The sequence below is a fragment of the Candoia aspera genome, chromosome 10, assembly GCF_035149785.1.
Source record: "Candoia aspera isolate rCanAsp1 chromosome 10, rCanAsp1.hap2, whole genome shotgun sequence".
Classification (NCBI taxonomy): Eukaryota; Metazoa; Chordata; class Lepidosauria; order Squamata; family Boidae; genus Candoia; species Candoia aspera.
The window spans coordinates 7495617-7516614 of NC_086162.1; the positions used below are offsets into that span (position 1 = coordinate 7495617).

Below are 20998 nucleotides of genomic sequence, written 5' to 3' on the forward strand. Positions count from 1 at the left end.
GTTGGGCATTCCATGGAAATTCTCAGTGGGGTCAACACTAGCATCAGTGTCCACAAGCATTAGTCTTTCCCCACCAGTCAAAAAGTTGCCAACCCCCCATGCTTCACAAAACACATACACAGAGAGAGAAAGACCCCAACAACAAAAAATCTGGAGAAAAGGGTACCCTACTAAAAGCTACTCAAAAACAGTAGTAGGTAGATTTTTAAAAGTGCTTACATTGTAGAATTTGCACTTTAAATCTGTGTCAAAGAAAGCAAACAGGGTGATTGGTCTTTCTTTAAAATATTGTGTTGGTTATTTATGCTAATGGCTAGATAACGTAGGGAAAATACAGGGAAAGCTTCCTCTCCCACCTCCTGTACAGACACACCTCATAAAAATAGTGACAGATATTTTTAGCTGCATCTGAAAGTTTAATGGTTAAATAAACAGCCTTCCAGATACATTGGTAGGGTATCTTTCAACTTTCTTGGCCAGTGAGCTATTGGCTGATAGAGGATTCTGGGAATTCGTGGTCCCCAAATCTGAAGGATTCCAAGTCAGTGAAGGCTGGCATAGAGCTTCCATTTGGGCTCAGATGCAACTCAGCCTTGAGCCACAGGGTAGATTTTGATGATGAGCGTTATTCCGACTTGCGCAATGACTCATTATCAGGGCTATGACATGGTGCAATGATTTATAGCTGAATGAATGGAAGGAATGATAAGGTATCAGTGTCTTCATTCAGTTGGCTCTGAATTGCTATACATGGGCATCCAGCTGCCCTCACCATAGGAACATTTTTCTTCTATAAACACAACTTTATTCATGACTTGCAAGCTATCCAAGAGGCACAGGCTTCCAGAATAGATCAGAGGTTTCCAGGAACTTCTCCAGGATTTGAAAGATGTAAAAACTTCCCTGAACAAAGTTAGCACATGAGGGGAAAGACAGCAGGGCTGATGAAGGTTTCTCTCCAGAGTGTAAGTTGCATTTGAAGGGAGCCTCATCCATGGTGTGGGCACTCAAGCTAATCTTACAGCAGCATAAAGGATTTGATGCAATCCCCTGGATGCACCGTGCCCCCGAAAATATTATTCAGCCATAAGAAGCATTTCATTTAAGGGGAAAGTAAATAGTCCATCCCAGCACAGATAGTAAGATAAGTCTTTTTGAACGAATTGGGGGAATGTGCCAGTTACAATCTATACTGGAGCTTGACGTTGAATGGATACTGGCGTGATAAAAATGAACAGACATTTAACACGCTAGCCTTATCCAAGCAATGTGTATCTTCCATAGTAACTATGACCCTACAGCAATACATCTCCATATTTCAAACAAATTTAAGATGTGCTTGCTCCTAGAGCTAGCTATGCTTGTTGTAAGCAGCCTAGAGACACTTTATTGTGAGATGGGCAGCTATAGAAATATGAGAAATAAATACATAATTTAAAAAAATACTGTGGATGTATGCCACCCTTTCCTTCTTTATCTATTGCAGAAAACATATTTATTAACAACATACCCTGATTACAATCAAAAGTTGTCATCTGACCCACAATACCACTTCCCTAAACCCTCCCTTCTCCATCTCAACATAGTCCTGCAACCTTCCTCCCTACCTTGGTCCAAGTCCAGCTTCTTCTCGCTTCTTGATCCTTCCATTCTCCCCCAGCAAGGACTTCTGTTTGGCCTCCTCCCTTCTTCCACTTCTCTTTGCCGTTCTGCTGGCTGTTCTAACTCCCCAGCCTCTGCTCTACCCAAGCTGACTCTGGTGTCATTCTGCCACCACTGAGTTCCTCCAGTTGTAGGCATGGATCCTGGTAGTTGTTGCTGTTGGGCATGGGCCTCTTACTGCCCTCTTTGTCCTTTCTTCCACTCACTCTTGTGAGAACTGTAGAAAAATCATTCAGACACAACCTTGAAGTAAGCCAGTATCAGTACCAAGAGGCTCAACAAGCACCAGGACAGGAGCCCCTCCTAGCGTAAGGTAAGAGATACATCCTAAGTCTTTCTGCGGTACCCACTCTCATCAGAAGCTAAACAGCATGTATCACCACACATCTTCTCACATCTGTGAGAATACATTGTGAACATACTTTAGCAGCTATTTCTGCTCTGAAACAAAAACTGCAACCATCCAGGATCTTGGCCAGTCAATGACTTCCCAGTGGGTATCTCCTCCTGGTCGTCTTCAACATTATATCTTCCTGGAAGAGTTCCCTCCCTTCTTTTTTCCTTCAGTCTTCTTCTGGTCATGAGCATATGAGCACCAGCATGTTGCAACACTTAGGATCAAGAAGAAGAAGGTCATGCATGGAAAGATTAAGGATCTGTTTGCTTCTTATTCCTACAAATATGTGTCAGATTACATAAATATAATACTTTATCTCCTATTCCTGAAACAGGAACTGCAGCCATCTGGTTTCCTTAGCAAAGTCGTCAATCTCTTTCTGGAGCAAATTGTCCTTATTCTCTGAAATCTTCTTTCTGTGATCACTTACCATGCACAGTCCTGATAACCACTCATCTGTCTTCGTCAATCTCAACCACGTTTTCACTTTTTCAGCATATTGAATGACCTCTCCACTGTGCAGGACAGTAGTGTTGGCATGGTAAGAATTGAGTGCTGAACTAAAGGGAATACTCCAGTGTACTGCAAGAAATCCTGAATTCCATTTTCAAACTTAAGAAGACCAAGTTTCTCCTCCTTGGATCCCATGTCATGCCAGATGGCTGCTTCTGCGTGCAAATTGCCAATGTTATATATGATACTGATTTCTGCTTGGAATTCTGTTGCTTCAGGTACTGCCACATGGCATGGATAAAGTAAGAAGACACTGATAGCTTGCATGTTTCTGCAGCAGACTGGTTTTCCAATGACAAAACCACTGAGTCTGGGGATGGTATGTAGAGAGACTAATGGAAGTAGTCCTCCACACTTCACCCTGACATTTGTGAAGTCCATGCTGACAAGGGACACATCACTCAATCTCCAACTTCTCTGCTAGCTGTTGAACTGTGGCAAAGATCCCCTTGAAGTGGCCCTCTACTTTTTCCTTGTGTCCAGAAAAGATAATGAGATGCTCCTAGATATGACTGCACACTTGAAGAATATGTAGATGTGCAGCTTGCACATCTGATAACACAGATTTCAATGGTGCCAAGTACCCTTTTTAACTCTTTCTTCACCTAATCATCTCCACAGGTTAAAAAACAAACAAACCAGACACTATGATGGAACGCAATGGCTGCCTGTTATTGTTTAAATTTACAGCTGGCTGGTCCACAGCATTTCATTCGAGTCTGATGGCTGGTTGAGATTGTTAAATCGGCCAGGGGCAGCCTCTTGGAGTGGTGATATGAGAAGGTAAGAGGATCCACCACAAGGGGGTTCTCCCACCCACATGCGCTTGGTTCAGATCCCAAAAGCTCCCTTCCCCAAGGATTGCAGGGATTCCCTGCTTGAACACCGCCCCCCACCCCTTTCCTGCTCCTGATTCCCACGCTTTGCAAGGTGCTGGCAAATTCCTCCTGTCCAGGATTTCCCTTGTATTTCTCTTGGCCTGAGTCGCCACACAGCAGAGGCACCAATTGTTATTTCAGTCTCCACCGTTTTCCTCTGCTTCCTTTTTCCTCAGCCAGGCTCCAAAGCAATATTCTCGCACAATCATCACCACCACCACCACCTTGCTGCTGCTGCTACCACGGCTGTTTAAGAAAATGAAAGCTTTCCCCTCCCCTTGCTTCAATGACTGGGTTCACACAACATGCTGAACCAGGTTTTATATTAACCCAGTTTGGGAGGGGTTGCGTAAGACATAGAATCATAAAATCATAGAATTATAGGGTTGGAAGGGACCTTGAAGGTCTTCTAGCCCAACCTGCTGCACAAGCCCAAGGCAGGAATCCTCTTACCATCTTGGACAAATGGTTGTCCAATCTTTTCTTGAGAACCTCCAGCGATGGAGCACCCACAACTCCGGGAGGCAAGCTGTTCCACTGTTCAACGGTTCTCGCTGTCAGGAAATTCTTCCTGGTTTCCAGGTTGGATCTCCCTCTGGTGAGCTTCCACCCAAGTCCTTGAACTGTAATCTACTGGGTTCACACAAGGCACTGAGTTCCCAGAAACCTGCCCCCAGATTCCGTTAACAAACTCTAGAGCAGTGTTTTTCAACCTCGGCAACTTAAAGATGGATGGACTTTCCAGCGCTGGCTGGGGAATTCTGGGAGTTGAAGTCCACCTATCTTAAAGTTGCCGAGGTTGAAAAACACTGCTGTAGAATATTATGCAAATTCAGCTGCTACATCTTTAATTGACCTGCTTCCATGCATTGTGTGGACATAGCCTGGGTGATGTCAGCCATGGTGCTCTTTTAGCCCAGAGGCAGGTGAAGTCACCTTTAGCTATTCCTTCTTTCCACCAGCCTAAATCAGCTGTGCCTTGATTTTTTTTTTTTAAGTCAGAATAGTCAAAGACATTTGAACTGCATAGTCGAAGTTCTTTCTCCTCCTCTTCCCCAACTCATTTCCTCTAACTCCTCCCCTCTGTTAACTCATCCAAGGGTATTATAATAAACTTTTCCCTTCTTTGCTTTCCATAACAGTCTCTGAGTGCCCTGGATTCCAGGAGGGGGTTGCCAAACTCCCTTCCTGCAGCTGAGCTCGGCTACGGTTTTTCTTTGGGAGCGCAGCCGAAACCAAGAAAATTAATCCAAAAGCTTCTGATGAGGACTTTTAAGCCAGGAAAATCCCTTTGATTTGTTGGTGAGTACGGCTGTCTTCAAATTTGTTAAACAGTCCTAAACAGGAAAGCCCTGGAGGCAGTGCTTTGATTTAAAGAATAATAATAAATCCGATTTTCACACTTGTCTGCTTCAGAGCTACTCCCTCTTGGCATGGCAACCTTTATTCCATTTTAAGACTTAAGATAAAGATTTATGATATTTTTATGATGTCTGCCTTTCTCCACCAGACTGGCATGCGTGGGAGATCCAAGGCAGTCTGCCATCCTCTTCTGCTTTGCTACAGCAAGGCTAGCAGCTGAGCTCACAACTGCATGTTGGGCTTGTTAGAACTTAAAAAGGAAGTTACTAGTCCTCACTGACTTATTGGAGAAGAGCTAATGCTCAGAGGAATTCTCCAATACCAAGCATGACCAGCTCTGTCTGGAGTTCCTGATTTTTCCCAGTATAAACACAACTAGAATCATGCCCACCACAAACCAGTTCAGCTTGTCTCCATCTCCCACTGTGTCTTCCAGACTGCCAGTGGCTATGTTTATCTCTCAGTCAGGAACAGCTTGTCTATAGGGCAACCTGCTCTAAAAGCAGGAAAAAAACAGGATAATTTTTTTCAAGTTTTTTTTTTCCATTTACCAAAGCAATTGGAAACCCCAACCTTAGCTACTAACCTGAGCACTAACCCTTTGTAAGTCCTCGGCAGCTGCTGAGTCTAGAGAGAGAGAAAAAAAATTCATCACAGGCACAGCCGGGCAGCCAGCAACTCTCTTGAGTAAATTTAACCACTTGATATTTCTTCCTCCAGTTCTACTGCCAGCCTGAGACAGAAGGAGTCTGGTAGCATCTTTTCCAAACAACAAGTTTTATTAAAAGGGATAAATTACCAGATTTTTCGACTACCCCCTAGATTGCCACAGATCTTCTCCTACATTGCCTTTCTGGGTGGGAGATTTTAAAAGCTGCTGCTTTAAATGCCAGTGAAGCTGGACAGTTGGTGTATCCTGCTCAGTATCTTTTTAAAATAGGGCATATAAGTAGAACTGTAGAAAAGCACAAAGAACAGAAATGGTAAAATGGAATAATTCTCACAAGGTGAAAGAGAATTTGCTTTATGACTGCATGCTTAAAACCTCGTACTTCCACCTTCTCCCATCTGTAAAACCGCTAGGTTTTCATACTTTAAAGAATACATTTAAGCCACTTAATACATAACATTACTTGAAAATAAACTTTTACAATCATTAATTCCTTTGAAATCATTTTTTTAACTCCTGATCGTGCACAGATGCAGATTACTTAAAACTCTGCAGCTGATGCTGCTTCTAATTTCAGAAGGGCAATTTTGTTCAACTAGGGTAGGAAAAGTTACCGCATAGTGGCACCTAAATGTTTCTCTTATTGTAAGAGAACTGTCAACCATTTTCGAAAAATAGAGATATTTATAGGCCCCTTCCGGAAGAAGAACAAAAAAAATAGCTTTCAGTTTCCAGAATTTCCTTTTGAAGTATAAGCCGTCTTGTGGACTGTATTGTTTTCCCCAGAAGATCTAACTCTCCTATATTAAGTTGAAGCTGACCACATTGGAGGTCATGGTAGAATTTGTACTCAAACTGCCTAAGACCCTTACATGGGATCGTGCCTTAGCATGTATTTCCTCCTGGCACAGCTCTCAAAGGTCAACATTTATTGGATGCTATGTGCCAGAGGATCATCTTTTGCATTTATATTTATTTGCAACCATAGGTTTTAGCAAAATTCCTATAAAATTACCACGATCCGTATCAGTTAAATACATCCCCTCTAGTAATAACAGCACCGTTTGTCAACATCTGCTTTTGTATCTTCCTTGCGGCCATTGAAAACCGTGCAACTTGTTTAGTTACGTGTTCGTCAACATTGGTCAGCAGAACGTAGGTTTTTTCTTCTGAACAAGCATGACTCACTTGGATTAACAAAGGCATGAGGCATCCAGTGCTAGGTGCCTGATATAATTTACTAAATAGGAACTAATGGCTCAAGTCTTCCATCTGTGAGTTATTACAGATGCATAATCGGTGTGAAGTTGTTGTTGTTGTTTTTTAATCGTATGGCATAGCAGTTTGGTGTTCATGCTGCTTTTCCTTGCTGGGAAATCCTTGTGAGGTCCCGCAGCCAGATGTGTAGACTATTTAGCCGTGACAAGTCACGTTGCCTGGGGTGCACCACGAGGAGGCTAGTCTACGTTGCACCGGGTTGGGATGAGAGAGAGGGACTGGCCCAAGGTCACCCAGCTGCTTTTGTGCCTATGGTGGGACTAGAACTCACAGACTCCTGGTTTCTAGCCCAGCACCTTAACCACTAGACCAAACTGGCTCTCCTGTGAAGTTGGTAATCCTTTATTTCTTCCATCCAAATAGGCTGTTGGCATTGTTTGAAAACAAAGTTCTGTAAAAGCTTGCTCAGGGAATGGGATGTAAGAGACTGTAAATAATATGACATTCCTTGCCCATCTTTAAAAGATCGATACCATTTAGCCAACTTAAGCTTGCATAGCTGCTCTCTATCTTGCTGAAAATCTTTAAAAAATAAATAGTCCCTCAATAGTGTATGGTACTTTATGTCAGTCAACAGTCCCTGATCTAGCGATAATACTAGAGGATGATCTAGTAAAGGGACAGATAAAGGTTTTGGGGTGAATGGGTACCCACCTGGAATTTTGAAAACTTGTTGTGGATGCACATTGGACTCCTACAACATGTGTTAATGGGTGTGGTTATTCTCAAGTTACTGACCTGCTCTAGGCTCTCCAGGGACTCCCTACAACTTCCATGCTACCTTTTTCTCTTTTTTCTTGAGCATTCTTCCAAAAAAAGCACTGGATCCCAGCCCCTAGAATATCCAGAGGGCCACATGAGCCTGGTCATATTCTTGTAAACTAACTTCTTGCTGGATACTGGGCATTTTTTTTCCTTTCCCCATTTTAAGTTTTAATATATCTATATATACACACAAACATTGAATCAATGCAAGGGAGACTTTAATAAGTAATCAGCTTAAGATGGAAATCTCTCCTATGTAACAATAATTTTGGTGTGAGTTGTAGTGGTTCTTTTTCAGGATTGTACTCAACAGTGGATGAAAAACCGAAATAATTGTATACTTGTAATATTGCCATCCTAAATTGTCATTCCTATTGATAGAATATTGAGAACAGAAAAAAAAAAGAAAAAATATTCTAAGTGGCTTAAATAATAGAATGTTAATAATTTTTAAACATATTATGCAAACGTGTGGAAACATCATAAAAAGGTAGCAAAGAAATAAATAAATCATGCTAAAGTATTTGGTTGACAGTTTCCAGGCAGCGCTCAGCACTTCCAGAGGACACAAGGTAGGGCAAGACAAAATGGAAAAAAATATGAATTGGTGATTTAAAACAGGAAAAAAAAATGGTGACTTTTGGATTTGATAATTAGAAAGGGCAGAAGATGGGAATTATAACGTAATCTTGAAGAGGGAGGTTATATGACAAATTCATTTGTAACTGCTGTAAAGATCAGAAGCTGCTTCCTAATATATTTTTTTTCTTTTCTTTTTCTCTATTTACTTTATTTTTTCACTTACTTGTTTTATATCCTTCTTCACTCTTTTTCTTTTCCATAAGTTTATACTGTCAGTTTGTTTTTTATTATTGTAGAAAATCTTTTAATAAAAATTATATTTTAAAAAAACCCACTTCTACAGGACACAAGGTGGGGCAAGGCTATGTCAAGGGGTCAGCTGCCCCATCTGGCTATCCTCCAAACCATTGGTTGGTTGTGCTAGCTGGAAATTAAGGGAGTTTGGGCCTAACAGATCCAGCACCAGAATGGGGAAAGAGGTAGAGACTTTCCCATTATCACAGTGCTGCAAAGTGGTTTGCCTGAACCTGTTTGCAGATGTTCCTTTCCTGTTTCCTTTAGATCATGGCTCAAGGGCCAGCCATTGTAGTGCTGACAAGGGATTCTCCTGAAGATGTTTCTGCATGACCTTTGTTTTTTAAAACATGTCCCACCTAGATATTTAAGTTTCTGCACTATTCAGAAGACCACCTTTTTTTAAGTTCGATAGTCTTAAAGCCATGTTTATATAGGCTGACCGTACGTCCCGTTTTGAACAGGACAGTCCCGTTTTTTTAACATTTCCAGAACGTCCCGTCGTTTTAACATAAATGTCCATTTTGTCCCGTTTTCCTAAAAACCTTACTTAAAAATTTGAAAGTTCCCGCAAACCTGTCAGAAGCAGTCTGACTTTGAGTGGAAGGAGGGGGAGCTCAGCAGAAATGGCGGGAAAAAAAGCCACAGAGCTCAACCCGGCAGGAAACCTAAAAAGGAAAAAACAGGATCAGCTGATAGGTGCTGATCAAAGGGCCAGCCGACTGGCTCCTGCCTTGAAACGGCAGGAAGAATAGAACATAAAAGCACAGAGGAGGAACTGCTTGTTGGGGACAACCGTTCACTAGACTCTCCAGCCCAGCCTTGCCTCTCGCAAACGAAGGAATCAGAAGATTCCCAGCCCAAGAGAACCGGAGAAGTTCTTGCCTGCCGATCCAGCCCATCGCCCAGCCCTGCCCCATTCTGCCATCCCAATGTCCCGTTTTTGTCTCAAGGAAATATGGTCAGCCTATGTTTATAACATGCATGCACGTGTTGTATTACTAAAAGAAGTAAAGGGACTTGTTCACGTTTCACGTTTCTCCTCTACTCACCCACCCACCCACCCACAAAAAAATATTTCAGTGTCATCACTTTGAATGAGGTCTCCAGTTCCAGCACACTGAAACTGTGAAGAAAAGGTTCTGAGTCTTTGGCACCATATTCATTGGTAAAATAGTAGGATAGAGTTTTAAACTGTGATTGCATTCACAAATCATGCTCAGGTATATTCTGTGTTCCTACCACACATTGAATCAGATCATTTGCAAACTTAGCAGCTGTATTTGCATAACATACTAAACTCAGTTTTAACCTTGGTTAATTTTGTGGCTTTGCTGTTTATAGTGTAATTTAGACAAGGTGTTCCTAATAACTCCAATAACTAAATTAAGAATGTTGTGTAAACACCGCCATATTGTAATCTCGTTAGTTGGGCTTAAGATATTGTATGAGCCCAGCCTTTGTGGGAAGGGAATGGAGCTTCACAGCAAAGGGCTGGGGTGAATTATGGTCCCATTCACTAGCCTTGTCTTCTTGTGGAGCCCTTGAAGGCCTCCTGGGGGCCAATGTAGTCCTCAATCCAGGAGGTTTGCCCACCTGTAACTTAGGTGTTGGTGGGAACCTCAAGCTTTCATTAAATGATTATGGATACCTTGTTAATTCCTGCCTCTCTACTGTCCTTAGCACAGGATGGGCGACTGGGGTTTCCTGGAGAAGTTACTGGACCAGGTGCAGGAGCATTCAACAGTCATCGGCAAGATTTGGTTGACGGTCCTCTTCATTTTCCGAATCTTGATCCTGGGACTAGCTGGGGAGTCCGTCTGGGGGGATGAGCAGTCAGATTTTGTGTGCAACACCAAGCAACCTGGTTGTACCAACGTCTGCTATGACAAAGCCTTCCCTATTTCCCATATTCGTTACTGGGTGCTGCAGTTCCTCTTTGTCAGCACCCCAACTTTGGTCTACCTGGGGCATGTCATCTATCTCTCCCGGCAAGAGGAGAAGCTGAAGGAGCGGGAGAGTGAACTCCGGGCATTGCAAACCAAGGATTACAAGGTGGCAGCTATGCTGATGGCAGTGGAGAAGAAGATGGCCAAGATCTGTGTGGCTGAAGATGGCCGAATTAAAATCCATGGACCTCTGATGTGGACCTACATCATCAGTGTGGTCTTCAAGACCATTTTTGAGGCAGGCTTTCTCTTTGGCCAGTGGTACCTATATGGCTTTGTCATGGATGCTCTCTATGTGTGCCAGGGTTCTCCATGTCCACACTTTGTGGACTGTTTTATGTCCCGTCCCACTGAAAAAACCATCTTCATCCTTTTCATGCTGGTAGTGGGCTTGATCTCCCTTGCCCTCAACCTTCTGGAGCTTTTCCACCTCTTTTGTAAGCACCTAATCAACAAGGTAAAGGAAGGTGACTGCTGTTCCCCATCCTCTGCTCCCCCTCTGCCTTCTGATGCCAACAGGTTCTCCATGAAGCTTGATAAAATGCCAACTGAGCCTTATCCACCAGACAAACCCTATTTCTACCTCCCCATGGCAGACAGGCATTCCCCACCCTACCAGGGGTACAACAAGCTCTCCAGTGAGCAGAACTGGGCCAACTTCAACACAGAAGAAACCCTGGCCTTGCAAAACCAGATTAAGCCTCCTGATCTCTTTGCAACAGGAGCCCCTGGAATCCATTTCTCTCAGGAAAGGCAGTCCAGCCGCCCAAGTAGCAGTGCTTCTAAAAAACAGTATGTCTAGCCAACAGCCATTTGAAATGTAAGTTACATGGGGACTTCCTTGATGGCAGCCAGGATTCTCTCAAGGGTCTTTTCACATGGAAGGCTTCACTGTGGTTCATTACCATGGAAGAAAGAGGCTGGGCCTCAGGATTCTTCCCAAGTGCTTCCCAAGTTTCTACCACCTTATTCTGCTGTCCAGGACTTCCAACCAGACCCAGAATGAACTTGTGGATCCACCAACTGTGGAAAAAGTGACATAGAACAATCACGTACAAGCTATTGAAATGGCTGGTTAATGGGCATTTAAACATTCCCCCAGATGGGGTGCTATATGTTGACTCCTGGGGACAAATAAGTTGTTTGGTCTGTCTTTTTTGAGGCTTGTGACTTGCAGATCAGAAAACCACCACTTGACCACAAAGGGAGGAGGGTAGGTAGAAGGGAAACCAGTTTGGAACCATCCAAAACTGGGTCTCAAATGCAACCTGAAAAGGAGAGTGCAGCATGAACTCAAGGAGGAACTTCTGGTATGTCACCTTTTTAGGAATGGACATGAGAATAGGTTGAGGAAAGGCATTTATCAAGCAGATTTGTTTTCATGTTGCAGGATGCCAAAAGTCTGAGCAGCTTACTTATTAAAAACTGCAGCTCGTCTATCGTTTGTGTACTGTTTCAAGTAGGCATTGGGGAGAATAATTGCTACTGCTGATGTTAGCTTATTAAACATGGCTCCTATTTAAGTATAGAACTAAGTCTAACGGATGTGACTTAAGTCCTCTGGGTTATTTCTTAGGTGTCTTCCATGTAGCAGAGTAGAAAAGCACAGTTTTTGTCTTCACCGTATTTGAACCTCCAATTTCTGTATCCACTGACACTTGCTGAACCTCTGATTTGCAAAGGGCGCTCACGACAGTGTGTCTCTTCAGGTAGTAACTTGGAGAGGCTGAATCAAAACTGTTCACTAAGTATATAAACTCTCCTTTCTCTGTCTTCTTCGGGGTGTAACTCCATCTCTCATCCCAGTTGGATATTTTTCTGGAGATTGGCTTTCCACAATCTAAATGCCCTTCAACCCTGTTGGGGCTATCGTTCCTTAACAGAGAATAAAAAATTGAGCTTATCTTAACTGTACTCAGTATACATTTCCACAGATGATACTCTCTGAATATTGAAAGCTTTCTGGCCTCCTCAAATGCAGAGATCCTCACCCCTCTCACTGCAGTCATTATTTGTGCAGGACTCTGCCAAACAGGGTTGACCACTGGATGTTTGAGGACAATGTTGTATTATATGTGTATCCATATGAATGGTTGCAGGGGTCAGTCTCTCTCCCAGCTTCATATTTGTACCTTATTATTATTATTATTATAATGTGTTCTAATTCTTTCATATCATATGACTGTAAGCACAAGCTGGATCCTTCAGTGTTAAAACCACGGTCTCTCCTGCAGTGAGAAGATAACATGGATTTTTTTAATACACATGTTTCAGTCTTTTGGAAGAAGATTCCTGCCTTTCTCTGGATTAAATCAAATCAGTGGGGTTGTTTGGGGTTTTTATGTTTGTACCTGCAAAAAAATATGCTCTGGAAATCACCTTTTGTTGTTGCAGGAGAAAAGCTTGTGATGGTTACAAAAATAGATTTGTCTCCATCTTCTAAGAGCAAATTGTGATAGGAAGCGATCTGGAGGGTGGGGGCAAGGACCTTGTTTCCATCTCAGGTGAACTGTTTCTCTTTACTAAGCTGTGAAAAGGAGATTGTGGAATGTAGAAAACCTATCTGCCTGTCTGAGATGTAGACATCTCAGATCAATGTGGCCATAAGAAGCTGGCTTCACATCACCAGTTCACAACCAATGTTCACACTTGCCAGGGGGCAAGTATTGGTTTGGGGAGGAGGACTCTGGTTTTGTGTCTTTTGTTTTTTTCTAAATAAAAAGTGGCAAGACTGTTCTATGGGTCAATAGTATGTTTTGCAGCCTGTACAGAACCAGTATGATGAACGCTTCCATTCCATTGGGCAACACATGAACTCCAGCCCACAGTGAGTTGCGAGACACTTTCTCACAGCCCCAAAGTCCTCTCTCTCAAAATGCTGTCAGGTCTTGCTGGCAACATCAGGCATCTGGTGCAAATCACACATGAGCATCTGCAGGGGGAAGAGGCAAATGACAAAATATGCATGGCTACATCATCATGCCAATGTCGCAACTCATGTATGCATATCAGGCATTGGGCTGTAAGTATGCAAGGGTGGCATTTGATGGAGTCACTCTGCATTTCATCGTGCTTGCTGTTGACCCGCCTGCAGTCATACAGTGGTTATGGTATCACATCACCTTTTAAAAACAAAACCAATAATCTTCCAAGTGCTCCCAACAGTCCACTGGCACAAGAGTGGGGATTCCCAAATTACTCTAGTCCCAAACCATGACTAGAAGACTTAACGCAAGTTGTGTTTCAATCTGATCAGATGGGAAGCTCTGCTGGCCATATTAGACTGAAGGAATGGAGATTTCCCATACCAAGTCCTTTCTCGTCATGGCTTGTTAGCACCTCGCCCTGCTAGGGGGCAGCATCTAGTCTACCTTGGCTATTCTCCAAAAGTGAACCAGTATCAGAGCTTGTTAGTACTTGGATGCGAGACTACTGGAAAGTCCCAGGCATGGCACGAGGCTAACTGGGAAGCTGAAAAACATCCTGGGAGAAGACAGTGAAGAACCACCTCCATATTGCTGCCAAGAACACTACATGGATGTGGCCATGTAGTCTTCAGGAGCTGAGCTTGATTTGAAAGGGACTTTTATTCCCACTTGAGGAAAGTATCAGAGGGAATAACGCCACCCAGTCTCTTTCTTCATTTGTTTTCCTTGCTATTCACCTTAATATTTCACTTTCCTTAATTTTACTTTATTATGTTTATGCTCCACATTCATGCAGATTACACCTTGGCTATAACAATGCATTTTGTTTTATTAATTTAATTTAAATTATTACTCTCTTAATAAATCAAGCTTGCTGGGAGGGGTATGGCGGCAGGACGAGCGATGTGAGAGCTCGAGAATATTCTCATCTGCAACGCAGGACGAAGGTGGCTTTGCGGAGTCGAAGAGACGGGCAAACCACGGAGGCAGCGCCGGAACAAGAAGCTCTGCCCACGAAGAGCTTCAGCGGCTTTGGAGCGGCAGGCGAAAGCTTTGACTTTCTTCTTGTCACTTTCACTTTCACCGTAAAAGAGCAGCCGGGAAGCCGGGAAGCAAGAACTGTAGAGCCTGCGTGAGTAGCCTAGCTTTCCAGGCAATTCTGCTGCCCCCTTCGCTTCGATGAAAGGAACAATAATCACTGACTAAAGAAAAAAGAAGAAACTTCCTAAGTAGCGGGGGGGACTTTACAATTGGGGGGAAAAATCTGTATTATAAGTCCCTGCTGCGATAAGGGGAAAACTGGTTTATTTAATTAATTCATCACGCCATATTGTAATATACTATAGCTTTATATAAATACTTAAGCATATTTTGTACTGTGTAAGTAGAAATAGATATTGTATATTGTAACATATAAACAAATAGTGTATTAGGATTAATAGTTCAGATAAGCTAAGAAATTAAGACGGATATTTACAAAACAAAATGAATACAAGAAGACAGATTAGGAGAGGCTCAGAAGCAGGGGAAGGTGAATGGTTGAAAGCCATGTTTGAAGACTTTACACAGAAAACAATTCAAAACATCACTCAAGATTTAACTCATTTATTGGAAGAGAAAATTGATGGCTTTGAGAAAAGATTAGACCATGAGTTAGAGACCATGGACAAAATGATAAAAGCAGCTATCCAAGAAGTAAGAGAAAGAGCGGAGAAATTAGAATGGGAAAAGGACACTGAATCAGACCGTTTAACTGGGTTAGAGTTAAAAGAAAAAGAATACTGCATTAGGCTTAGAGGAGTACCAGAAAAAAAAGAGCCAGAAATTAGAGAAATGGTGATTCAAATGCTTGCCAATTTAATTGACTGGGATGAAGAAAAATTAGAAGAAAATACAGAAAAAATATAGAGAGTTAACTCGAAATATGCAAAGGCTCATAGGAAACCAAGAGACATAATAATTGAATTTGCAAGAAAGAGGACAAACGAATTGATAATACAGGCCTCTTGTGGTAAAAAAATTAACATTGAAGGAGAGGAAGTCATGATACTGAAGGACATACCACCGAAAATACTTAAAAGGAGAAGAGAATACTTTTTTCTCACTGATGTCTTAAAAGGAAATAAAATTCCCTTCAGATGGGAAATTCTGGAGGGAGTTAATGTTTAAACAACGAAGATACAAATCGAATACTATCTCAAAAGCGCAGGGATTTCTTTAAAAACATAAGAAAGATCTGGAAACAGATGCAGAGGGGAGTGACAGATTTAAAAGTAAAGAAAGGAAAGGAAAGTGTCTAGATTCTGAAGACCCCAGTGTAGAAGAATTAGCTTCTAGCTCTAAAGAGTTTACAATACTTCTCTCAAAGGAATGAACTAAAATGCCTCTCCTGGAACATAAATGGAGTCAACTCCCCAGTTAAAAGGAAAAAAGTTTTTCATTATTTATATAAATTGAAACAAGATTTTATATGTCTTCAGGAAACGCACATTGCTAAAAAAGATGATAAATGTGTGATAAACAAGAAATTAGGAAATGAATTTATAGCAGCAAGTGGAAAAAAAACAAATGGAATTGTAATATATGCAAAGTCTCATTTAAACTCTAAATTGATAAGTGCTGACAAAAATGGAAGATATATAATAAAAGTGGAACTGCCAAGCCTTAAAGTATTAGTGGTTGGAGTATATGCCCCGAATGATAATCAGAAAAAAAATTATCAGAATTTACTTAATGTACTTTCTGAACTACCCTATAATAATTGGATTATGATGGGAGATTGGAATGGGGTTACTTTACCTATCATTGATAGAAAGTCTGAACAACAAATTTAAAAAAATCAAGGAAAATTACCTCAGTCTTTTTTTGATACGACCGAAAATTTGGCTATTGTAGATGCCTGGAGACATAAAAATGGCTTGGCCAGAGATTATACCTTCTACTCAGATAGATTCAAATTGTTCTCCAGGATGGATATCATATGGCTATCTAAAAATCTGGCAAATGAAATCTCTGATGTAACAACCCTCCCCAGATCCTTCTCAGACCATAACCTGATTCAATTGAGCATAAAACTCCACCAAAAAATTATAGGTGGAGATTAAATGAAACTTTGCTGAGAAATAAAGAACTTGTAGAAGATTGCAAATAGAAACTAAAGGAATTCTTTGAATGGAATCTAAATAAAGAAGTAAGTATTGGTACTGTGTGGGATACTAGTAAGGCCTATATGAGAGGGTTCTTTATGTATCAAAATAGGTGTTTGAAAAGGAAAGCACAACAAAAAACTCAAATAATTTTAGATCAAATCAAGTTAAAAGAAAAGATCTCCAATTAAAGCCATCTGATGAGGAAATAAATTGCCAAATAAAAATTTTGCAACAACAATTAAAAATACAACAGATGAAATTGAAAGGAAACAGATATATCAAACAAAGAAACTTTGAACATGCTAATAAAGCGGGTAAATGGTTGGCATATAAATTAAGAAAAAATAAGGAAAAAAAACCATTACCAAAATTTGAGAAAACAGGGAAGAATTAGTTGACAATGAAAAAATTAAGAAGGCATTTTATAACTTTTTTACAAATTTATATAAGAAACAAGAAATATCAATTGACAAAATTGAAAACTATTTGCTAAAACACAATTTAAAGAAACTAACAATCAAAAAGCAACAATTAACAACCCCATTACAACACAGGAAATTATAGATGCTATTAGAAAACTGAAAACAGGCAAAGCCCCAGGACCAGATGGTTTTTCTGCAGGATACTATAAATATTTCCAAGATCAAATACTACTACCATTTAAGGATTTATTGAATATGTTTGTATCAGGAAATCCAATACCTCAATCTTGGTCTGAGGCGAATATTATATTAATTCCGAAAGAGAAACAGGATCCGACACTATGTAGAAATTATAGGCCTATTTCGCTACTGAGTAATGACTACAAAATATTTACATTAATTCTAACTGAAAGATTAAAAATTATATTACAAGAAATCATTGATCATGACCAAAGTGGATTCCTACCCCAAAGACACATAAAAGGACTATCATAAATATAATAGAGTATGCCCAAATTCATAATGAAAAACAGATTATGCTACTCTTTTTAGATGCAGAAAAAGCCTTTGACAATTTAAACTGGAATTTTATGCTTAAAACCTTGGAATTTATGGATTTTGGCAACACATTTATAAAGGCAGTCAAAGCAATCTATACATTCCAAAAAGCCAAAATTGTGATAAACGAAGATACAACACAAGAATGCATAATAGAAAAAGGTACCGGGCAGGGCTGTCCACTCTCCCCCTTACTATTCATATTGGTTTTGGAAGTCTTAACAGAGAATATTAGAAAGGAAAATCAGATTGAGGGAATAAAGGTAAAACAAGAAATATATAAATTAAGAGCATTTGCAGATGATTTAGTTATTACCCTACAAAATCCACTAACATCTTATTAAAAACGCTACAAGAATATGGAGAATTAGCTGGTTTCAAAATAAACAAAAAACGAAAATGATAAACTTAAATACGTCACAAAATATTCAGAATATATTAGAAAATAAATCAGGATTCTCTAGTGTTAAGAAAGTCAGATATTTAGGGATAGAGATTACAGCTAAAACTAACGATCTATACCAAAACAACTATGCAAAAATATGGAAGGAAATTCAACAAGACTTAGGGAAGTGAGAAAAACTAAATTTATCACTTATGCGGCGAATCTCTGTAATCAAAATGAATGTCTTGCCAAGGATGTTATTTTTATTTCAAAATATTCCAATATTATTAACTGACAAAACTTTTAAATTATGGCAAAAAGACCTATCAAAGTTCATTTGGCAAAGGAAAAGACCAAGGATTAGACTTAAATTAATGCAGGTTGCTAAAGAACGAGGAGGCTGGGGTCTTCCAGATTTTAAATTATATTATGAAGCATGTGGATTATTATGGGTAAAAGAGTGGAATACTTTACAAAATTATAGATTATTAAATATAGAAGGCCACGACCTGAAATTTGGTTGGCATGGATTCCTATGGTATAACAAATTGAAAGTAAATAAAGTATTTAATAATCATTGTATTAGAAAGTCCCTTCTTAGAATTTGGGAAAAATATAAATCTACTCTAACACCCACTCTGCCATTATGGATTTCCCCGCAAGAAGCGTATAGTAGGAGAGAAAAAACAGGAATTTGCAAATGGCTAAGATATTTGGACCTAATAAAATTTGAAGGGGCTATATATAAAATGAAAAGGAGAGATGAATTGAAAAATGAAGGACATCCATGCCAATGGTTTTTGTATTTTCAATTAAAGGAACAATTTAAAATTGATGCCCAAAGTTACAAATTCACAAAAGATTTAACCTGGTGGGATAATTTAGTTTATGCCAACAATGACCACATGATTTCCAAAATATATAAAATGTTATTACAAATAAGAATGGCAAATGTACAAATTAAACAATGTATGATTAAATGGGAAAGAAATCTTGGACATCATATTGACTATGATGTTTGGGAAAGAATGTGGACCAAAGGGCTGAAATTTACTTTAAATTATAACTTAAAAGAAATTTTTTACAAAATGATGTACATGTGGTACATTACTCCGGACAAAATATCCAAAATGTTTCAGAATACTTCAAATGTCTGCTGGAAGTTAAAAAAAGAAACAGGAACATTTCATCATATGTGGTGGACTTGTAAGAAGGCGAAAAAATTTTGGACATCTATACACAATACAATTTGTAAAATGTTGACTAAAGAAATTAATAGAACACCGGAACTCTATTTATTGGGCATCATGGACAAGGATTTGGGACATGAACATGGAAAACTTTTACGATATTTGATCACCGCAGCTGGAATTACGTATGCATCAAAGTGGAAGGAAGAACTGACCCCCTCAATGGAAGAATGGACATTTAAGTCCCTGGATCTGGCGCAGGCGGCAAAACTTACGGACCAGCTAAATGATAAAAGTGTGGAAGATTTTCAAAATGACTGGACCCCCTTCCTCAACTGTGTAGAATCGACCCAAAAATTAACGTAAATGTGTAAAACATAGGAATATAATACAAGATGTAAATATTATGTATCTGACTTATATAATCTCAATAGAACTGTAGAATTATTGTCACCAAATTAGTGAATTGTGAAAAGAAATTATTTAGTTAAGGTATAAAATTGTATTACTTAGGGAGCTGGAAATCCATTTCCTTTCTTTTAAACCTCTTCTTCTCTTTCTTCTTTCTCCTTTCCTTTTTTCTTTCTCTTGTTTTTGCGTTTTATGTTTATTGTTGATTTGTCATTTTACGTTTGTATTATTTGTGTAAATAATTTAATACAGACTTTTAAAAAAACAAAGCAATAAAAATAAATAAACAAAGCTTGCTGACTCCCTCTCTCGCTTTATGTAATGGTTGCCTATTCTGAAACACCATCAGACTCATGAGCAGGAATTCAAAGATACCTGATTTATTAAAGAATAGTGTGCGGGGTCACAAAGAAAGCTGAGAATGAAAAACGTGCCAAATGCAAACTAAAAACCCTTGGTATGAATGAGATCCCTCCCCCCATAGAATCTTCCCAGGCTCACAATCCCAGGAGCTCCTAACGGCTTCTGATGGTCCGCGGGGAAAGTCCTTGAGCCGAGCACAGAACCCAAACACATTCCATTGAAATGAACACGGATACAGAGCTTGGCACAAGGTTTCACAGCAGCTCCCTCCCAAACAGAAACGTGCATCAGCACCATGGCATGGGAAACGTCACGATGTACAGCGCACATTGAAACAGTGAACATGACACTCACTCTCTCTGGTTGTTGTTTTTTTAGAAAATACCTTCCCTCTGAAATCTCTCCTTACTTTAGCTTTCCAAATACTTAAAACAGGTGGGAAACATACAACCTTGCAGATGTTGCTCAACTACAACTCCCACCAGCCCCAGCCAGCACCATCAAAGAAAGGGATGCTGGGAACTGTAGCTCAGCAACATCTGGAGACATCACAGGTACCCCACCTCTGTTTTGCTTGTACCTCTTCATGTTTTTTGTCCTTCATACCTTCTGTTCTCATTCACATCTTTGCATCTGTTGTTCCAAAAAGGCTGAATTGATTGTAATTAGTGCATTTAGCAGTTCTCTGGTGCTACCATTTCAGCTACATCATCTGAAAATGTAGCGTTTTCTTTGCCATTTATAAAGCTTGGGTCCATCATTATCCATATGAATTGCAGCCTCTATAATAAATATGTAAACAGGGGACAGGGATTACCTTTGACCGCCTCTTTATAAATTTCAGCTTTTCTTTTCTTTTTAATTAATTTTTATTGAAAAAAAACTTAAAGAATAAAAACAATACACATTTAAAGAAAAAAAGAAAAAGAAAAGTGATAAGCAAAAAAGAAAGAGAGAGAAAAAAGAAAAAAGAAAAATATAAAGAAGCGGTTTCCCATCTTCTTTACAGCAGTTATAAATGCATTCCTATTTTATCCTCTCGCTCTAAGGTTACATTGTGGCTCCTTTCTGTCCATATTCTGCCCTTTCTAATCATCAGACCCATAAATCACAAGTTCGTTTTTTTTCCATTTTCAGCAAAAAGCCCATAAAGTGTTTCCAGTCACTAACAAGTGTAGTTATTTTATTTTATTTATTTATCTTATTTTTATCACCGCCCATCTCCCCTACACGGGGAGTTATT

At 39.9% G+C, this 20998-nt stretch overlaps 1 protein-coding gene across 2 annotated transcripts; it reads left to right on the top strand.

The window, feature by feature from the left end:
• Positions 1-4573: 4573 nt before the first annotated feature.
• Positions 4574-13030, top strand: GJA4 (gap junction protein alpha 4). Of its 2 annotated transcripts, none has more exons than XM_063312017.1 (2): positions 4574-4752; positions 10085-13030. In XM_063312017.1, exon 2 carries the CDS (start codon positions 10091-10093, stop codon positions 11150-11152), a length of 1062 nt encoding a protein of 353 aa, XP_063168087.1. In that variant the 5' UTR covers positions 4574-4752; positions 10085-10090; the 3' UTR covers positions 11153-13030. The 2 variants fall into 2 exon arrangements, with proteins under 2 accessions (XP_063168087.1, XP_063168088.1); XM_063312018.1 differs by having other exon boundaries at positions 10090-13030.
• Positions 13031-20998: the final 7968 nt, after the last annotated feature.

Bases quoted from the DNA above. Each gene is read 5' to 3' on its own strand.
- GJA4 (XM_063312017.1), top strand. From the start codon at position 10,091: ATGGGCGACTGGGGTTTCCTGGAGAAGTTACTGGACCAGGTGCAGGAG.